This window comes from Salvelinus alpinus, chromosome 24 (assembly GCF_045679555.1).
Source record: "Salvelinus alpinus chromosome 24, SLU_Salpinus.1, whole genome shotgun sequence".
In the NCBI taxonomy this organism is placed as follows: Eukaryota; Metazoa; Chordata; class Actinopteri; order Salmoniformes; family Salmonidae; genus Salvelinus; species Salvelinus alpinus.
Window position 1 is genome coordinate 6,155,507 of NC_092109.1, and position 20,702 is coordinate 6,176,208.

At 45.1% G+C, this 20,702-nt stretch overlaps 1 protein-coding gene across 4 annotated transcripts in view; it reads left to right on the forward strand.

The window, feature by feature from the left end:
* arhgef28a (Rho guanine nucleotide exchange factor (GEF) 28a) overlaps positions 1 to 20,702 on the forward strand; it is a 110,551-nt gene that overhangs the window by 29,491 nt on the left and 60,358 nt on the right. For all 4 annotated transcript variants that reach the window (XM_071363378.1, XM_071363379.1, XM_071363381.1 and 1 more), the window contains exons 3-7: positions 10,369 to 10,519; positions 10,924 to 11,328; positions 15,501 to 15,684; positions 15,899 to 16,088; positions 20,296 to 20,380. In XM_071363378.1, coding sequence (XP_071219479.1) covers positions 10,369 to 10,519; positions 10,924 to 11,328; positions 15,501 to 15,684; positions 15,899 to 16,088; positions 20,296 to 20,380 — 1,015 coding nt within the window. The remainder of the gene's footprint in view (positions 1 to 10,368; positions 10,520 to 10,923; positions 11,329 to 15,500; positions 15,685 to 15,898; positions 16,089 to 20,295; positions 20,381 to 20,702) is intronic.

The following is a 20,702-nucleotide window of genomic DNA, read 5'->3' on the forward strand; positions in this document are numbered from 1 at the left end:
TCTTTGTATATATCCATAAAAATGATGCTGATTCATGATTTCGACTGGCTGAGAAAAGCTGCCTGCCTGTCTGTCATCCTGACACTTTCATACTATGCCACAGCTGAGATCGAATTTGAATATTGAAACAATATTGCAAATGTCAGAGAGACAGACCAAGGTTTATTCAAATCTCCGCTGTTGAAAACTAAATGTTAGTCTAAAAGAACTGTGAGATAATGTCTAGATGCTTTTTATAGTGGAGATCAAGTTTATAAACTGCCTGGCTGGGCTGATGAGACAGTGGATTTGCGCAGTCAGATGGAACAGAGTAAATAGGCCTTTTAATGTCATAGATTTCGCCAGTGGTAGTGAAATAGACACCGGCTGGAATGCGGTTTTAACCAATCAGCATTCAGGATTAGACCCACCCATTGTATAAAAATAGTTAATTATGATTATTTAGAACCACTTTAACAAAGAGAAATGAAAGGTATACATATTGGTGTGTGTGTGTGTATATGTGTATCCCAAGTGCAATTATGCTATGATAGAGGGGGTAAGAACTGCTGGTTGAGTCAGTATTAAAACTTGGGTCTCTATCTACTGTACATACAGTTGTGGTTAACGATTACTATAACCTCTGATTCTTTTTAGCAGTGGTGGAAACGGTTGCAGAAGGGAGGGGGGGCACGGCTTAACTCTGTCCGGAATTGCGACAGGGAGAAAAATCAGCTTTAAATTTGAGCAGCTTTAAAAAAAAAAAAAATTATCCACAGATCTGAGCGAAAATGTTGCGGTGTGAAAAAATACTCTGATTGTCTAGCTTTTATTTAGGTGATTTCTAGTTCACAAAGATGATATAAAAAAAATATATAGGTCAATTATCTTTTCTAAATACTTTGTCTGGGATTAGTCATTTAACTGTACACGGAAAGCCTTTTTCCATCCCAAAAATGGCTTAAACAAATAAATAAATGTTTTTGTTTGTTTGTTTGGTGTGGCCGCCGCTAAATTAATACAGGGGAAACGCTGAACCTTTTTGTGCGTCAGATAATGAAGTTAATGTTTTTGCCATGCCTGGTTTACCAATCTGGGAATAACAGGGAAGTCTCACCATGTCTTTCCTCTATCACTGGATGATAAGCAGCTCAAAGTAGAGCAATAGATGTCACGCCCTGATCTTTCACCTGTCTGTGATTGTCTCCACCCCACTCCAGGTGTCACCCATCTTCCCCATTATCTCCTGTGTATTTATACCTGTGTTCTCTGTTTAAAATATTTTGTACAAACTGGCCATGACTGACTCAGCACACTTGGACCAGCTCCGCAACACCATCTCCTCCCAAGGAGCCACCATTGGTAGGCACGAGGAGTTGTGGCCAAATGTCACGACCTAGCTTTGGACAAATTGCCTACTAGGCAGTCTACCACGACGATAACCTCCGAGTCTCTCAGTAACCCGGCTGGTAGCAGAGCCGTCACCCAGGTTTCCCGGGAACCACACTTACCTCCTCCGGAGCGCTACGATGGAGATTCCAGAACCTGCCGGGCCTTTCTCTCCCAGTGCTCCCTTGATTTCGAGTTGTAGCCTATTTCGTTCCCCTCGTACCTCTCGAGGATAGCGTACATCATTCTGCTGATGTCCAGGAGGGCATTCTCCTGGGCCACGGCGGTGTGGGAGCAACAATCCACCGTCTGCCTCAGTCTGGAGGTATTTGTGGCGGAGGTGAGAAGTTTGAGGCTCCGGTGTCCGGGAGAGAGGCTGCCCAGAGGTTACTCCAGCGTTGGCAGGACTCCCTCAGTGTGGCACTGAGGACTATGTATTGGAATTCCGCAAGCTAGCAACGGAGGGTGCCTGGAACCCTGAAGCGCTGTTCGCCACGGAGTATCGGTGGAAGTAAAGGACGAGCTTGCAACCCGGGAACTACCGACGGATCTCAACTCACGGATCGATGGGCGGCTATGGGAACACAGAAGGGAGAAGAGGTTTGATTGTGGTCCCAATCGCTCACTCAAGGATCCCACCTTGTATGTGATGGACTCCAGAAGTCCCCGGCGTCTACGTCCCCGGGAGGATCCGAGCTTACCCGAGTTCCTCCAAGAGTCTCCGAAGACTGACGATTTACCTCTTCCCGAGCGGATGCAGCTCGGTAGGGCTAGGCTGTCTCCAGCCGAACGGGTATGCAGACTTAACACCCAGTGTTGTCTGTATTGCGGTACTGTCGGTCATTATGTGTCTACCTGTCACTTCAAGAGCCCTAACTCATTGGTAGGAATGAGTACTCTGGCGCGTCCTAAGTACAATTTAGCTTCCCCCCCTACTCCATGCCACCCTGCTGTGGGGTGACCAGTCCAAGTCTCTCCAGGTACTCATCGACTCGGGGGCCGATATGAGTCTTATGGATGTTGCCCTGCCGTCCGAGCTGGGCATCCCCACTCAACCCTTCTCCTTTCCCATGAATGTTAGAGCGCTGGACGGGCATTCTATAGGCTGGGTCACCCACCATACCACCCCCATCAACCTACGAGTGTCGGGGAACCACAGCGAGACGATCCAATTCCTCCTAATTGAGTCTCAGCAGGTTCGTATGATATTGGGATTCTCTTGGCTCCAGCGACACAATCCCCTGATTGACTGGTCTACTGGTGCCATCGTCAGCTGGAGCCCGTTCTGCCACACTCATTGCCTGAAATCAGCTCTGCCTCTCCCGGGACGTCTTCCTGAGTGCTTGGAAATTGCCCCGGATCTCTCCGCCATTCCCGTGGAGTGCCAGGAGGTACTCCGGTAGGGGTTCAATAAGGCCCGGGCCACTTCGCTTCCGCAACACCAACCAGTAAACAAGGATGTTAAGCCGGATGCTCTGACACGCCACTATAGCCCTGCGGCTACACCCCCGGAAGCCGAGACCTTTCCCCCCTGCTCCAAGATCATTAGCCCCTCTGCTGTTCATCCTCTGTTGCCCTGTACCCTCCGTATACTTCCTACTTTTCAGGTGTCTAAACCCATGTCTCACAGCCCTTTGCCAGGTGGCGTCCCTAGAGGGTGGGTACTGTCACGCCCTGATCTGTTTCACCTGTCCTTGTGATTGTCTCCACCCCCCTCCAGGTGTCGCCCATCTTCCCCATTATCCCCTGTGTATTTATACCCATGTTCTCTGTTTGTCTGTTGCCAGTTTGTCTTGTTTGTCAAGTCAACCAGTGTTTTTCTCAGCTGCTGCTTTTCCCCAGTCTCTCTTTTTCTCACCCTCCTGGTTTTGACCCTTGTCTGCCTGGACTCAGAGCCCGCCTGCCTGACCACTCTGCCTGCCCTTGACCCTGAGCCTGCCAGCCGTCCTGTACCTTGGCCCCACTGCTCTGGATTATTGACTCCTGCCTTGACCTGTTGTTTGCCTGCCCCTGTTGCTGTAATAAACATTGTTACTTCAACACAGTCTGCACTTGGGTCTTACCTGAAACGTTATAATGGAGGCCTTTTGAATGCAAGCAACTATGATAAAACACATTAAGTCTACCACATAATGTGTGTGGCTACATTGCACAGAAGACCCACTAATACAATTCTAATCTTCTGCACCAATCATTCAGTGCAATAGCCTTGGGACAAGGTTTTTAAAGACTTACGTTTAGACATGATGGTAACTTTCAATTTTGTGTATCGTTCTTCATACATGGTATCAGTAGGTTTGCACAAAAAATTCAGGTTACTTTTACAAATAAGTCCCTGTAATGCTTATGATGCCATGCGAGTTTGAGTGTCAGTCATTTTGACTTTTACATTAATGTGTCATTAGTGTGCTAGATTTGTTCAGAGGTATGTAGCTCAGGCAGTGTACTGTAACATTTCTCTGTTCCGATGCGCGCACACACACACAAAGCCACCCTGAAGACCTCAGTGTGATTCACATTCTGGAATGTACATCAATGTTCCCATTGCCTTGTCATGTGCATAGGTATAAAACACTGTTTTATATCTATCGTCATGTGTGTCTTCCTTATCGTTCTGGATTTTTTTGTTTTTGTTTGTTTGGCTTGATTGATTGTCTTTGAGTAATCTTGAAATGCTTTTGGGTGTAGGATACTCATATATATATTTTTTTAACCTTTTATTTAACTAGGCAAGTCAGTTAAGAACAAATTCCTATTTTCAATGTTGGCCTAGGAACAGTGGGTTAACTGCCTTGTCAGCTCGGGAATTCTTCGATCTTTCGGTTACTAGTCAAACGCTCTAACCACTAGGCTACCTGCCGCCCCAGGGGTAGCCTGCTGTATAGGTGCTGAAAGTTGGTATGGCAGTAGAAATGTCAGAGTTCTATGTTGGAATGGCAGAGTTCTAAGCACTATGGCCTCAGATGATCTTTGATGTAACAATGGCGCCGGAGAAGAAGGCTGATGTTTTACGTGTCCCCAACCGATTGTGTTTTTGTTCGTTTATTTGCAACAATTTTTTTTACTTATTTTGTACATAATTTTGCCGCTACCGCCTCTTATGACCGAAAATAGCTTCTGGACATCAGGACTGCGATTACTCACTACGGACTGGCAGAATCCTCTTTTCATTTAACGAGTCTGATGAGCCCGACGCGAATGATATACGACTTTCTCGGGAACAGGCCAGATCCCCATGATTTGCGTGAAGAAGAGGCGGAGAAAAGTGGCTAGAGGGCGGGCTGCCTTCTGAGAATTCGTAGACGATCGAATAAACGCCCACTTCCTTCTATTCTGCTAGCAAACGTGCAATCTTTGGAGAATAAAATCAATGACCTACGCGGAAGATTAAACTACCAACGGGACTTTCAAAAATGTAATATCTTACGCTTCACAGAGTCGTGGCTGAACGGCGTCATTTCAACATACAGCTGGCTGGTTATATGTTGTACCGGCAGGATAGAACAGTGGCATCTGGTAAGACAAGGGGTGACGGACTATGTGTTTTTGTAAATAACAGCTGGTGCACGATATCTAAGGAAATCTTGAGCTATTGCTTGCCTGAGGTAGAGTATCTCATGATAAGCTGTAGACCACACTATCTACCTAGAGTTTTCATCTGTATTTTTCGTAGCTGTTTACATACAACCACAGACTGAGGCTGTCACTAAGACAGATGAGCTGTATTCCGCCATAAGCAAATAAGAAAACGCTCACCCAGAGGCGGCGCTCCTAGTAGCCGGGGACTTTAATGCAGGGAAACTTAAATCTGTTTTACCAAATTTCTATCAGCATGTTAAATGTGCAACCAGAGGGAAAAAAACTCTGGACCACCTTTACTCCACACACAGAGACGCATACAAAGCTCTCCCTCACCCTCCATTTGGCAAATCTGACCATAATTATATCCTCTTGATTCCTGCTTACAAGCAAAAATGAAAGCAGGAAGCACCAGTGACTAGATAAATCAAAAAGTGGTCAGATAAAGCAGATGCTAAGCTACAGGACTGTTTTGCTAGCACAGACTGGAAAATGTTCCGGGATTCTTCCGATGGCATTGAGGAGTACACCACATCAGTCATTGGCTTCATTAATAAGTGCATCGATGACATCGTACCCACAGTGACTGTGAGTACATACCCCAACCAGAAGCCATGGATTACAGGCAACATCCGCACTGAGCTAAAGGCTAGAGATGCCACCTTCAAGGAGCGGTACTCTAACCTGGAAGCTTATAAGAAATCCCACTATGCCCTCCGACGAACCATCAAACAGGCAAAGCATCAATACAGGACTAAGATCGAATCGTACTACACCGGCTCTGACGCTCGTCGTATGTGGCAGGGCTTGCAAACCATTACAGACTACAAATAGAAGCACAGCCGAGAGCTGCCCAGTGACACGAGCCTACCAGACGAGCTAAATTACTTCTAAGCTCTCTTCGAGGCAAATAACACTGAAACATGCATGAGAGCACCAGCACGATGTGAGTAAGACCTTTACACAGGTCAACAATCACAAGGCCGCAGGGCCAGATGGATTACCAGGACGTGTAGTGCGAGCATGCGCTGACCAACTGGCAAGTGTCTTCACTGACATTATCAACCTCTCCCTGTCCGAGTCTGTAATACCAACATGTTTTAAGCAGACCACCATAGTGCCTGTGCCCAAGAATACTAAGGTAACCTACCTAAATGACTACCAACTCGTAGCACTCACATCTGTAGCCATGACGTGCTTTGAAAGGCTGGTCATGGCTCACATTAACACCATTATCCCAGAAACCCTAGACTCACTCCAATTTGCATACCGCCCCAACAGATCCACAGATGATGCAATCTCTATTGCACTCCACACTGCCCTTTCCCACCTGGACAAAAGGAACCCCTATTTGAGAATGCTATTCATTGACTACAGCTCAGCGTTCAACACCATAGTGCCCTCAAAGCTCATCAATAAGCTAAGGACCCTGGGACTAAACACCTCCCTCTGCAACTGGATCCTGGACTTCCTGACGGGCCGCCCCCAGGTGGTAAGGGTAGGTAACACACATCTGCCATGCTGATCCTCAACACAGGGGCCCCTCAGGGGTGTGTGCTCAGTCCCCTCCTGTATTCCCGGTTCACTCATGACTGCATGTTCAGGCACGACACCAACATCATAATTAATTTTGCCGATGACACAACAGTGGTAGGCCTGATCACCAACAACAACGAGAGCCTATAGGGAGGAGGTCAGAGACCTGGCCGTGTGGTGCCAGGACAACAACCTCTCCCTCAACGTGATCAAGACAAAGGAGATGATTGTGAACTACAGGAAAAAAAGGACCGAACACGCCCCCATTCTCATCAAAGGTGCTGCAGTGGAGCAGGTTGAGAGCTTGAAGTTCCTTGGTGTCCACATCAGCAACAAACTAACATGGTCCAAGCACACCGAGACAGTCTTGAAGAGGGAATGACAACCTATTCCCCCTCAGGAGACTGAAAAGATTTGGCATGGGTCCTCAGATCATCAAAATGTTATACAGCTGCACTATTGAGAGCATCCTGACCAGTTGCATCACTGCCTGGTATGGTAACTGCTCGGCCTCAGACCGCAAGGCACTACAGAGGGTAGTGCAAACTGCCCAGTACATCACTGGGGCCAAGTTTCCTGCCATCTGCCATCCAGGACCTCTATACCAGACGGTGTCACAGGAAGGCCCTAAAAATTGTCAAAGACTCCAGCTACTCTAGTCATAGACTGTACTCTCTGCTACCGCACGGCAAGCGGTACCGGAGCGCCAAGTCTAAGTCTATGAGGCTTCTAAACAGCTTCTACTCCAAAGCAATAAGACTCCTGAACATCTAATCAAATGGCTACCCAGACTATTTGCACCCCCCCCCCTTTTACAACCCTGCTACTATCTGTTGTTATCGTCTATGCATTGTCACTTTAATAACTCTACCTACATGTACATATTACCTCAACTAACCGGTGCCCCCGCTCATTGACTCTGTACCAGTACCCCCTGTATATGGTCTCGCTATTTTTATTTTACTGCTGCTCTTTAATTGCTTGTTTCTTTTATTTCTTATCCTTATTTTTTTTAAACTGCATTGTTGGTTAGGGGCTCGTAAGTAAGCATTTCACTGTAAGGTCTACACCTGTTGTATTCGGCGCATGTGACTAATAAAATTTGATTTGATTTCATCAAAGCTGATCCATGAAGTAATTTGTTTTTAATAAGGGCCATTCAGATCAGTCCTATTATGATTCTGTAAGAGGATTAGAACCTGTTTCTCTACTTCGGATCTAATATGCACTTCAGTGAATAGCAGAACACAGCTCCACTAGTTGTTATTGTACATTATTCAAAGACCAGGGAAGTTAAATTAGGCGTGTGCGCTTGTTTGTGTGTGTGCATGCGTGCACTTGTATGTGTAGGTGAGTCCTGCCAGCATATCAGAAGCGTCTTCTGTTTTTCAAAATCATTCTTGTTGTGAGGCTACTAGGCTATTTATACAGGCCACTTGCTGTTGAACTTGTTGTTGCAGTAGCTCTGGCTGGCTCCCCTGACGTCACGTGTGTGTGTGTGTGTGGATCACTCAGAAAGAAGAACGCTACAGAGCCCTGATCTAATGACTCCTGATCCCCAAGAGACCACAGATGGGTTAACGTGACCTAGCTGTTGTTCTTTTCATCACCATCATGAGAGCGTTAAGTTAAAAGTCATGTTGGTTATAGGCTTTAGAAAAATAGGCTATAATCAGGATGTGGCAGGCCTGGAGGTTGGAGCAGGGCAAAGGCCAATGGATCCACACTGGGGATCGACCTATTCGGATATAGCTGATTCTCACGGGCAGCACTGGTTTCCGGCTCTGCTTGGCCCAATTTCGGATATGGCGTACAGTGCGTTTTCGTCAATTCCTGCGCCTACTGGGGATGATGGCTTCTATGATAGTAGTCGTTCCCCTGGGGCTATTATTAATGTAGCCTTTCCAGCGCTGGGTGCTAACCACTGGATTGGACACATCTCATCTAAATCGGTCGATTCAGGTGTCCCTGGCATGCCTTCGAGCACTGGCCCAGTGGGGAGACCCCCAGGTACTGTCGCAAGCGGTTCTCATGGGCCAGGTGTTATTCTGCAAGGTGGTCACGACAGACACATCCCCCCCAAGGGTGGGGCGCGCTGTGCAATGGCTACTCGATTCTGGGGGTATGGACTGTGGCACAGAGTGCCTGGCATATCAATTACCTAGAGCTTCTAACAGTGTATTTGGCACTCAGGCTTCTCCTCCCTCGTTGTTGGGCTGGCATGTGCTGGTAAGATCTGACATGACGACAGCGGCTTACATCAACAGGCAGGGGGGGACCCGGTCTCTCCCTGTCCTCGCTTTGGTACGCTCCATGTTGCTGTGGAGCGGAGCGCACTTGCTTTTGCTCGGGTCCAGATCTGCTATCCAGGGTTGGCCCTAGGTGGCTACACACCTGGGTGGTTACCCAGATATAGGAGAGGTTCGGCAGGGCCAACCTAGACCTTTCCACATCGTGGGAAAACATGCAGTGTCGTCTGTTTTTCTCAGAGGGACCCGAGCTCTCCGTTGGGAACAGACGCCCTGGCGCTCCAGTTGCCTCGGACCCTCCTTTATGGATTTCCTCCCGTGGAGCTGATTGGAGCCCAAGTCGGAGAGGGTTGCCCCAGGAGGGCTTATCATTGATTCTTTTGGCTCCCCGTTGGCCCAGACGGCCTTGGTTCGTGGAGATCATTAGCCTGTTGGGCGGGGTCCCGTGGCAACTCCCGTTGCGCAGGGACCTGTTGTCCCAGGCACATAGGCAGGTTTGGCACGCAAAGCCATAGATTTTCTGATTGCTAGAGGTTTACCTCTGAACGTTATTGTTACCATTCAGTCCACAACCTGTATGCGTAAAAGAGGTAGGCGTTTGAGGTCTGGGAGGGACATCCTTATGTTCCTACAGGAGCTTTTTTAGCAGGGTCGGGCATTCTCCAAGTGTACATGGCCGCTATCTCAGGGCGTCATGTGGGAATTGACAGCCACACCGGGTGGCCACCCCCTGTGCTGTTCCTGAAAGGTGTGCACAGTCTCAGACTGGTCTTTAAACCTATTACACCTACATGCGTTTTGGCTCTGGTTTTGGAGGCACCGTGTACGGCCCCCTTTGAGACTCTGGAGTCGGATCTGAAGATCCTCTCCCACAAGACCTTCCTGCTCATGGCTTTGGCCTCGGGTTAAATGTGTTGGGGACCTACACACATTCTCCGTACACCCTTCCTGTACTCAGTTTGCCCCTGGAGACTAGGGTGGCATATAGCAGGAAGGGGCAAAGGTTACCTAGCGTCGAGCGGGCCCACTCCACCAGGGGTCTGGCAGCTTTTTAAAGGGTTGACTGCAGGGGATATTTATGCTGCGTTGAGTTGGGCATCACCACACACCACACACTTTTGTGAGGTTTTATTGCTTGGATGTCACTGCACCACAGTGTAGTGTGCTTACAGCTGGGACAGGAGAGGGTCATGAGGCAGTGCGCAGGACGCGCATACCCAGGCTATTGCATCTTGCGGAGTTGAGGTCTGGGAGGTCTGCCATGAGCCATTTCATTTGGTATCCGTTGAGGCGGGACTCCATTCCCCATAGTTTCATTGGCCTTGTCAGGTGTGATTCTTCAATCGAAGTCGCGACAGTACGACTCCCCATAGTTGTATTGTACCTTGTTTCTTTCCTTCAGAGAACAGTAGTTATAGTCCATAATGTAACGTTATTAACAGTGGCCTTGATGAACAGTCACAGGAATGTGTTGATGCGCTGTCTTATCTTCTTCTAATTTTCTGTTCTTCTCTCTAGATAGAAAACCAATGAAACCATATCGTGATATCACACGGTAAAACCCTTTTTATCCCCACCCCCTTTCTCTCTCTTTCTTTTGTTCTCTCGTTCTCTCTCTGTCCATCTCTCTTCTCAGGGCCAATTGGAAGTGTGTGCTCTTCTGCAGGTTCCAGATCTAGAACCAGAACAGACAGAGTTCTATGTGGTTTTAGAAGGTTCCAGACTAGCCCATGTTACTCTAGGGAAGAGAACAGAGGATGGAAAGTCTCTGTGCTTCACTGTTCCAGGTGAGTCCCACAATTCCTGGTGCCCATTGATCCCAGATCAGTCTGACAGTCACACACAGAGCTACTGACTGAGGTTCGAACAGAACCCTTAGTTTGATACAGGGTCATTGCCACCAGTTATCATTAATTCCCCTTTTATTCAAATTTTAGGTCAAAATAACTGCGATTCTAATTAAGTCAGTAGATGTATTCATAGCAGTAGTTTGCCTAACTTAATGAGGACCATGTTGGTCCAAACATTGTTGCTCGATCACAATCTTCAATAGAAATCATGTTTGGGAGCAGAAAACTATTCTTGTCTTATTGTGTCCACATTAGGACAGCCTCGGTGTCGGCAGGACTCTCAGACCGTATCGTTGTCATATTCCATCATCAGTCGTCTGTTCGTCTCCTCTCCTCCACAGGTCATGACCTTCAGGAGACTGTCTCTGTCACAGCGTATTGCCACACAGAGGGCAGAGCCAAGCCCTGTGGAGGCGGGGCCTCGCTGGACTACGTCTGTGATTTGCCACAGGAAGTGGCCGAGTACCTGCTAGCCAATAGCGACTGTCTGAGTCCCCAGAGCCACCTGGAGGTCCTGAGGAGGGTTTCAGCAGCTCCAGGGGAGGGGAACACGGAGGGTGACAGGAGTGCTGGCTCAGGAGAGCACGATCTGGGGAAGACAGACCAGGAGGATGGGTATGGGGGACCCAGACCTGATCCAGAGGTGGAGTGTCGTCTCAGGGAGATGGATGAGAAGATAACCCAGGCTGTGGCCAACTTGGACTACCCACTGGAGTGGAGCGGCAAGGCCAGCCAACCTAGAGAAGGTAACTAGCTCTCCTATACAATACAATATAAAACAACGTTATCCACTTAGCCAATAGGCTTATGTCATATAGATTACAATCAGTAACAGGTAAGGAAGAAATGCCCCAAGACAGTTATCCCCGTTCAGAAAGGTAAATAATTCTTGAAATTAAACAATGAAAACAATAGCTTCTGTATCGGCTACACAGACGTATTCAGATGAATACCATACGTTTTCAGTCATAACATTTCAGATAGTGCCATGTAATGTGTTCACACACAGCACAACAACACTCGCTTAACTCAGCTCGACTTGTACTTACTGTAGCTGGTGCCATGGAACCATGGTAAGGGCAATAATGCAGACTACACATACTCTCTTTCAATGTGCTAATGTCATGTTCATTGTCACATGAGCGTTTTATATGGTGTTACATTGTCTCTACGAGTAAGGGAGGAAATACTATAGACAAACACCATCTCTGGTGCCAGCCTGTTTCTGCATGCAGCACAACAACAATGCCACATGGATACCTTGCCAAACAGGTCAACAGAACAACCAGCTGGCAGAGACAGACTGGCACCGCTATGGCCAGATTCAAACGAAAGCCTACATGCACACACAAAACTCATTATCAAAACTCGTTATTTAACTTTATCAAGCTAGCGAAAGCACACGGATCGCGATGACATTAGTTTGGACTGTGTATGTCATACTGAGAAGGGAAGAGTGAAGGGGGATGGAGAAACGCGCTTCATTCTAGCCACAGACCAAGTTCACCCACAGCTTCTTACGTAAGAGGGGGGGATTGTGTTTTGTAAATTGTTCTCTTCAATGCTTGCCCGTCTCATTGGAAAGGTCGCGTATTGTCTGTGTGCCTTGAGGTAGGAGGGGTGGGAATATTTGAGGTGTCCTTTAAAAACAAGCGCAAATGTGACATTTTCATGCAGCGCTAATGGGAAGTTTTAAGGTCCACAAAAATCGGGTCTTAACGTTCACGCTGTTGATAATGTTGCAGCCTATACAGCCATGACACACTGTGCCCATGGAACGAGAGAGGTGCCTTTTGTGCCGGTGAATCTCGTATTTAGAAACATAAAAAATAAATAGGTTTCCCGCCCATTTAGTTGAATTTGATTAAAAGCTAGCCTACCCTCCCCTTAATCAAGGCTAGCTTAGTAGCTTCACATACGTGCATAAAAAAAAATAATCCTGGCCATGTATTAGCCAAGCAGTCTATAAATAAAGGGGTTTTAAAGGGTCTACTGAGAGGTTTTTGCCCTCATGCTTTTTAATGATTCACAATTCACATACCTGCGCACTTCATTGCACTTAAGCTATCCATCCCCATTTTCAAAGAGCGTCTCTCGTCCGATTACCAAAGACACGCTCTTCCAAACTATTCAGTCCTCCTGTAATGCAATATCAACGGCAGATAAAAAATAAAAAAATGTGCCTCAAAGGTAAAGTTGATGATACAATTGACAGGAGCGTAGTATTTTGTGCAAATATTATGCGTAAAGACATGTAGGCCTGCGTGTGCACACAGTGCGACACCGGTGTGATTTGTGATATGTTTCTGACCCCATCCTATTTAGAAATATTGCTGTTATTTTAATAAACAGATTGCTTGTTTTTCTATTTCATTTGACAGAAAAAACAAGCATAGTCTCCCCTCAATGAAGGCTGTTTTTTGTTTGTCCTGCACAATGCATTCGCCAAATAGCAGCCTATCAGTAAAGGGTTTGGCTCATTCGACTTCTTTGAACAAAAATATAAACCACCAAATCTTTATTCAAAGATCAAGTTTGGGAGCAGCAAAACAGGGAGCTTGACATTCTTTTTATCCTTATTTTAGCCAGCTCCCGTTATAATTTTGGATGTGCGTAAAAGCCTCAAGTCGACCTTAATATTTTATGCCCACGGGGATCAATTATGGTACCTATACCTGTCTTTAGACATACTGTAGCCTATTAAAAACAAGTTGTTTTGATTTGATTAGAATTATTCACTCTTTTTTTAAACCTTATGAATAGTGAATTTTAATTTTGCTTATTGCCAATGTTCTGATAGTCCATGCCTCTGACATGGCAGATATAATGTACAGTAGGCCTCGCCCTTATATCAGTGCGAATGTTAATTTTAACAATATATTTCCATATTGAAAGCCATGCAATGTGGACTGCAAACATGTTCAACCTATTTAGCAAAGATGGGATAGGCCTAAATACATTTTGTTATTTTGTTTCTGTAGGCTATTTAACAAGCTAGGCTATAATGGATTAACAGTCAAACTGGAGTTGATGACAACGCAATACATAAAAGACCGTAAATACACAATTTTAAGCAACCACCTATTTAGCCATGGAGCATGTTCTGATTGGCCAGTGAGGGGTCAAGCCTTGACACACCTACAACTTGTTTAGTCATTAAAACCCAGCCTTTTCGCACCACCGCCAGCTACTGCGGCCATAATTCCGGTTGTGAAAATAGCTCAAATATTTCTGGCACTCCCCCGAACCTATAGCGCTAGCGCTAAGATTTAGCATTGTGTTAGGTTTGTTAAAATATTGTCTCTAAGGACATTTTTCAATACATTTTCTTAGTTGACTGAACTTTGACCTGGAAGGGACAGTATTTTTCCCTCATTTACAGTTCTTGGTCAAGTAATTGGGTCATGGTTATGTGGTACATCGTTAAGCATTTGTGGTACAGTATGGGTAACTGTGGGAACGAACACAGTGTGAAAAAGATATGGAGAGAAAGTTCAAGTTTAGGACAGCGATTCAGAATGAAGAGATATAGGCCGATTTCCATAGCAACTATAGCTTTCTTTCTTAGTCTTGCTGGAAAGTATAGAGTATAGACCTATTCCCCTCCTAAAAAATGTAATTCAGTGTGTGTAATCAAACACAACAAGGATGTGTGTGTGCCCTGCTCTGGGCCGCAGCCACCTGATCCCTCCAACGCACTGGCTTCATTAACACATGCTGAGCAGGTTGAGAGGGTTACCGTATTTGTGTGTGTGTGTCTGGGCTCTTCTGATGCTCTCTCGCTGGCTTCTGTCAATGTCGTTATCATCCCTGTCACTCTCAATGTCTCATCTCTTCATTACGAGGAGGAGTTACTGAAGTCGCCTCTCAAATGACACCCGATTTCTGGTCATTAGTAGTGCACTAGATAGGGGAACAGGGTGCCATTTGATATGCTGCCTGAATCAAACGGGTGAATTTTCCCAAGGACTTGTAGGATTTTTTCTCAATACCACAGCCCTAAGATACAAGCCAGTGTAATAACTAACACCAGTGTGACATACCTGACCTGCTTTGTTGGTATGCATTGCATTCTCCATACAGTTTTCTAGTCTAGATGGACTTCACACAGCATGACACCCATCTGGATTGTGTGTTAGCTACAGTAGGCCTACATACGGTACCATGTAGTTCTGTTCTTGTCTATTAATGTTCTGTATTATGTTTCGTGTTTTGTGTGGACCCCGGGAAGAGTAGCTGCTGCTTTTGCAACCGCTAACGGGGATCCTAATAAAATAGCAAATACCAAATGTATGTGTTCTAGCTACAGTGCGTACCATCTATGCGCATACCATGTACTACTGTGTGTGTGCGCATTCAGAGTGTATTTCGGCATTCACACCTGACCTGGAGCCAGGATATGTGTGTTTAGGTCTAGAGAGGGGAGTACAATAAGTGTGGACGGTGAAGATATCGTGTGAAGGATAACAGTGATAACAGTTGAGTGATCTATAGTGGAGATGTAAGAGGCCACAATGTTCTTATACAGAGGGCTGGTCCCCTCTGGCCTGAATACTGTCTGTATTCATCTATTTTATGGAACACAGTGTTATCTGTGTCTGCAATGTTATTAACATTGGCTACCATGTTATTTTACCCCCTCTTACCTTCTCAATTCAATTAAAAGGGGCTTTATTGGCATGGGAAACATGTTTACATTGCCACAGCAAATACTAAAACAATAAATGTGAAAAAAATCTTCTGAAATTAACAGTAAACATTACACTCACAAAAGTTTCAAAGGTATAAAGGCATTTCAAATGTTATATTTTTTTTAGCTATGTACAGTTTTTAAACAATGTGCACATAGTTGAAGTATGAATATCAGGGGGAAATAAATAAATAAACTCTCTGTCTCTCTCTGTCTCTCTCTCTGCAGAGCACCAGCCCAGAGACACTCTCCTCCACCTCTCCGTGCGTCTGGGTTTGCTCTGTCTCTCCCGCTTCCTGATTGGCCAGCCCAAGGGTCAGAGGGCACTGACCCTGCCAAATGAAGAGGGGGCCACACCCCTCCAGCTGGCTCAGAACGGAGGAGACCACACCCTCTTTATGGCGCTTACCACGTGAGTCTCCGCCTCTGCACCACAAAAGATTATATCATCATCATGTTTGTTTATTTATTGCCTTCATTTTACCAGGTAAGTAATTGAGGACACAGCCTCTTTTACCATAACAACCCAAGAGCAATGATTCGTGTGAGTGATGATTGTCCATAAAAAAAATGGCCAACTCAATCAGATAACTAACCTATTACCTTCCTACTTCACTTCCATACAGCCCCCCTGTCCCACAGAGGTCTCCCCCTGTCGGGGTGTGCTGTGTGTGGGCAGATAGGACTTGTGTGCTAAGGGTGTGTCCTGGGTCTGGCACCCTTAACCTTACCTTCCTGGGGGGCCCTGAGAGCAGTGTTCTGGACAACATCCTGGTTCTCAGAGAGAAACTGACGGACCACAATATCCTCAGACAGGTGAGATCAGGGCTCGTATCCACAAAGCGTCTCAGAGTAGGAGTGCTGATCTAGGATCAGTTTTGCCTTTTGGATCATAATGAATACGTTTATATGGACAGATCCTAGCTCCTACCCTGCAATGATTTGTGGATACGGGCCCAGAATTCAGACCAGTGTTCACTTTAGCTCAATGTGTTTTTCCCTTCAGGTGAGTCCAGTGGATTAGGGAGGAAAACATTGTGAAGAATTTAAGGAAAAACTAAAGCTGACTTAAACAAACTCCAAAACAAACTATTTGTGTTTGCTCTGTCTAATACATGTTTGAACTAATCCACACATGATTTGTCTAGTTTTTGGACTTGTTCATACCGGTGGATCTTACTTAGGCAGTAAAATGGCTATAATTACAGTTTGTAATGTGGATGTTACACACACTGCGTCGTAAACATGATCACAGGAAATGTGGTCACTTAACTGTTGAATGACATAGATACCACATAGTGACATTAATATGTCTGTTAAAAGATGAAGTTACATAATGTTGTTGTAGCCACCAATTGCTGCTGCTTGATTATAAAATAACTGGGAACATTCATAGGCAAATTGTAACTGTACACAGTGGCCAATTTATTAGGTACACCACCCCGTTCACCGAAATGGTTCACTCCTATAGACAGTGAGTCACATGTAGGGCTGTTACGGTGACTGTACTACCGCCACACCAGCGGTTACGAGGCATGATGGCAGTCAAATTCCATGTGACCGTTTAGTCACGGTAATTAGGCTTCTTCAAGCTCTGATGCTGTTGATGGTCATTAGTAGCCTACCAAACTTGATAACTGCCTGGTACTCAGCACTCTATTGTCCCTCTAATCACTCTGACATCAATGCAAATGTAATCGAAAATCTAATCAGACACTTTATGAGAGCCAACATGACCTCATGTTGCGCAACATTTCTATAGGCTATCAGGTTTTGTATGGCTAAATATGCACCTTTTCGAACAAACTGTATATGTATGTTGTAAAATGATGTTACAGGAGTGTCATCGGAAGAATTCTGAGAAGGTTAGTGAAAAAATTTATATATTTTGGCGGTGATTACGTTATAGCGCTCTTTGGCTGGAATCGATGCTCTGGTAACGTTTTCACATGTGGTATGCTAACTTATCGATTTATTGTGTTTTCGCTGTAAAACGCTTAGAAAATCTGAAATATTGTCTGGAATCACAAGATCTGGGTCTTTCCATTGCTATGCTTTGTCTATTCTTATGAAATGTTTTATTAAGAGTAAATTGGTCATACACGTTGCTCTCTATAGTAATTCTAGTCGTCTTGTGATGGTAGGTGCAATTGTAAACTGTGATTTCTACCTGAAATATGCACTTTTTTCTAACAAAACCTATCCTATACCATAAATATGTTATCAGACTGTCATCTGAAGAGGTTTTTTCTTTGTTAGTGGCTATCAATATCTTAGTTTAGCCGAATTGGTGATAGCACCTGAAGTAGTAAGAAACTGATGGAGTTAGAAAAGTGGTGTATTTTGCTAACGTGTTTAGCTAATAGATTTACATATTTTGTCTTCCCTGTAAAACATTTTAAAAATCTGAAATGGTGGCTTTATTCACAAGATCTGTATCTTTCATCTGGTGTCTTGGACTTGTGATTTAATGATATTTAGATGCTACTATCTACTTGTGAAGCTATGCTAGCTATGCTAATCAGTGTGTGGGGGGGTGAGGGGTGATCCCGGACCCGGGGTAGAGGCTCGTTAGAGGTTAATCCGCTTTACAACGGGTTTAGAGCCTAACTGGCAGACATGCACAGCGCGTGAGTTTGGGGGAGATCATTTTCACCATAAAAGTTCACCTTTTATAATAAAATAATTACATGCATAATCACATTTGTGGTCACTTTTGAGAAATTGTGTTTTCCTGCTAATGTAACATTCCCGCTTATAGCCTACTACCGTGTGCGCATAGCTGCGCTTATAATATGAAGAAATAACTCAACAGTTTATCAACATTTTAAGCTAAACGTTCTCATCTGTTGCGTCAGGCTCATTGCTTAAAACAGTTTTTTTATTCTAGTGGTTGTATTCATTTGCGATCGATCGCATCTCATAACTGTCCCGTACCATGTTTGTAATATTTATTTATTGTACAAAATGGAATAGGTCAACTTTTGTACCATGGGGGATAGTAGATTTACATAGGCTAATGCTTTTGCTGTTCATTAGGCCTACTCATCTTGTTGGCTGATGGAAAGTAAATGTGGACAGTTCTTCCCATATCTTCAATATGCCCCTTGGAATTGGATAAGGACACCCGCAGTTGTGTACCCAACGTGTCTGTCTTCACTTGTAGCCTGTGAGAAAGACCCGATAACGTGATAGAGAGCCAATGTGAGTGAGAGGTGCTTCGGCACGCAGCAGGGAGAAGGGAATTATAATTATTATATTCAGCCCAAGGGCACAATGGCCACTGGCCGCAAAAGGCATGGATTTTTTTTAGGGGGCATTATGGCCACACAAAGGGGATGCAGCCAGGAAATTCGAGGCATTATCAAGAGCTTGCCAAATTGTGAATGAGAGACTGATGAAGTGTGTGCAGCCTGCTCAAAAAAACAAAGCAGCGCTCATGCCTTTCCTGCGACTTTTTCAAATCATCATTAGAGTCGCATCATGCAGCCTTAGAATGTATTACAAATCAAGACACATTTCCCAACATTTGTATCACAACTAAAGTTACATTAATAACTCTAAATTAAGCATCTTGGAGTACCTGTTTCTTTGTTAACTGCTAACACAGAAAAGCCACATGTGGGCACTCCCTCAAATAATTTGGAGAAAATATCCTTTCTATTTTATTCAGGTATGTTCAATTGTATTCTTCATACTATAAAATAATACCACTGAATTCTAAGCAAATCTTGTCTGCTAAACGAACTAGTGTAGCCCACAACCATATGGCATAGCCAGATCAGGGCCTTATATAAGGACAATGCAGAGTATGCTATTCTGTTCTTCTGAGATTTACTATATTTTCTTCATATCATGTTTCTTTAGACCAGTTTAAAATAAATAATGGATTTATTGTGATGGTGTAGGCTATATTACATGGATTTATTAACATGTGGATGTTCCAAAGGTCTGCACCGGTGGTTTGTAGGCTATGCGTGGAAGCCAGGAGATGCTAAATGTGTTCATGTTAATTAACAGTCAATTACCGTGGGACCGGCAGTTATTTGCTTGACAATCACCGGCTGACAAGATTTCATGACCGCCACAGCTCTAGTCACATGACAGTGGCTTGCTATATTAAGCAGGCAGACAGGCATCGAGGTATTCACTTACTGTTCGATTGAACGTTAGAACGGGCAAAACGAGTGACCAAAGCGACTTTGAGCGTGGTATGATTGTTGGTGCCAGGCGCGCCAGTTTCAGTATCTCAGAAACGGCCAGTTTCCTGCGCTTTCCACGCACGACATTATCTAGCGTTTACCGAGAATGGTGCGACAAACAAAAAACATCCAGTCAGTGGCAGTCCTGTGGGCGAAAACAACTCGTTGATGAGCGGTTGAAAGAGAATGGCAAGAATTGTGCAAGCCAACAGGCGGGCCACAAACAGGCAAATAATGGCGCAGTACAACCGTGGTGTGCAGAACGGCATCTTGGAACGCACAACTCATCGGTCCTTGTCACGGATGGGCTATTGCAGCAGTCGGCCACACCAGGTTCCATTCTTATCAGCTAAAGACAAGAAGCGGCTCCAGTAGGCACGCGATCACCAACAGTGGGGTCAGGATTTGGCGTAAGCAGTCCATGGCCCAATCCTGTCTGGTGTCAACGGTACAGGCTGGTGACGGTGGTTTAATGGTTTGGGGAATGTTTTCCTGACACACATTAGGTCCATTGTTACCAACTGAGCAATGTTTCCATGACCCAAATAATTCAGGCTGTTCTGGAGGCAAAGGAGGGTCTGACCCATTACTAGATTAGTGTACCTAATAAACTGGCCAATCAGTGTATATAGCTGCTACTTCAAAACATACTTAAGTAATTCATTAATTGACTATGTTTTACTGTAATAAAACCTTTATAATATAATGAATGCATTTACATTGAAATTCATAGGCTGTGTATAGTATAGTTTACCTACAGTATATATTATTATTATTATTTTTAAGAGCATGTTGTCACAGAACTCCTGTTTTTTGCACAGATCTCAGCACTGAGAGGTGATGTTGATGTTCAGATGGAGGACAGTGACAGAGTGGATGTCCATACAAGTGATACCAGTGACGGAGGTGAGGGTGAACCACCAAACTCAGGATTGTGGCTTTAACTTAGTGATGAGTCTTTCAAAACAAACTCTGTTCAGAGAGTCATGGTGCTTTCCTTGGGCCCCCAAACAGCACTGTTTACCAGTGGACAGTCTCAGTTACCGCAAATAGAACAGGAAGACCAGGCCATGAACACAGTGTTTGCACATGAGACACACAGAGAGAAGGGCACAGCCCGGTCCACCCACACACACACGCACGCACACACATACACCATGCTGACCTGTGTGTATGTGCCTCCATGACGCCACACACACCACCCAGCCAGCACACACGTGTCATGTAC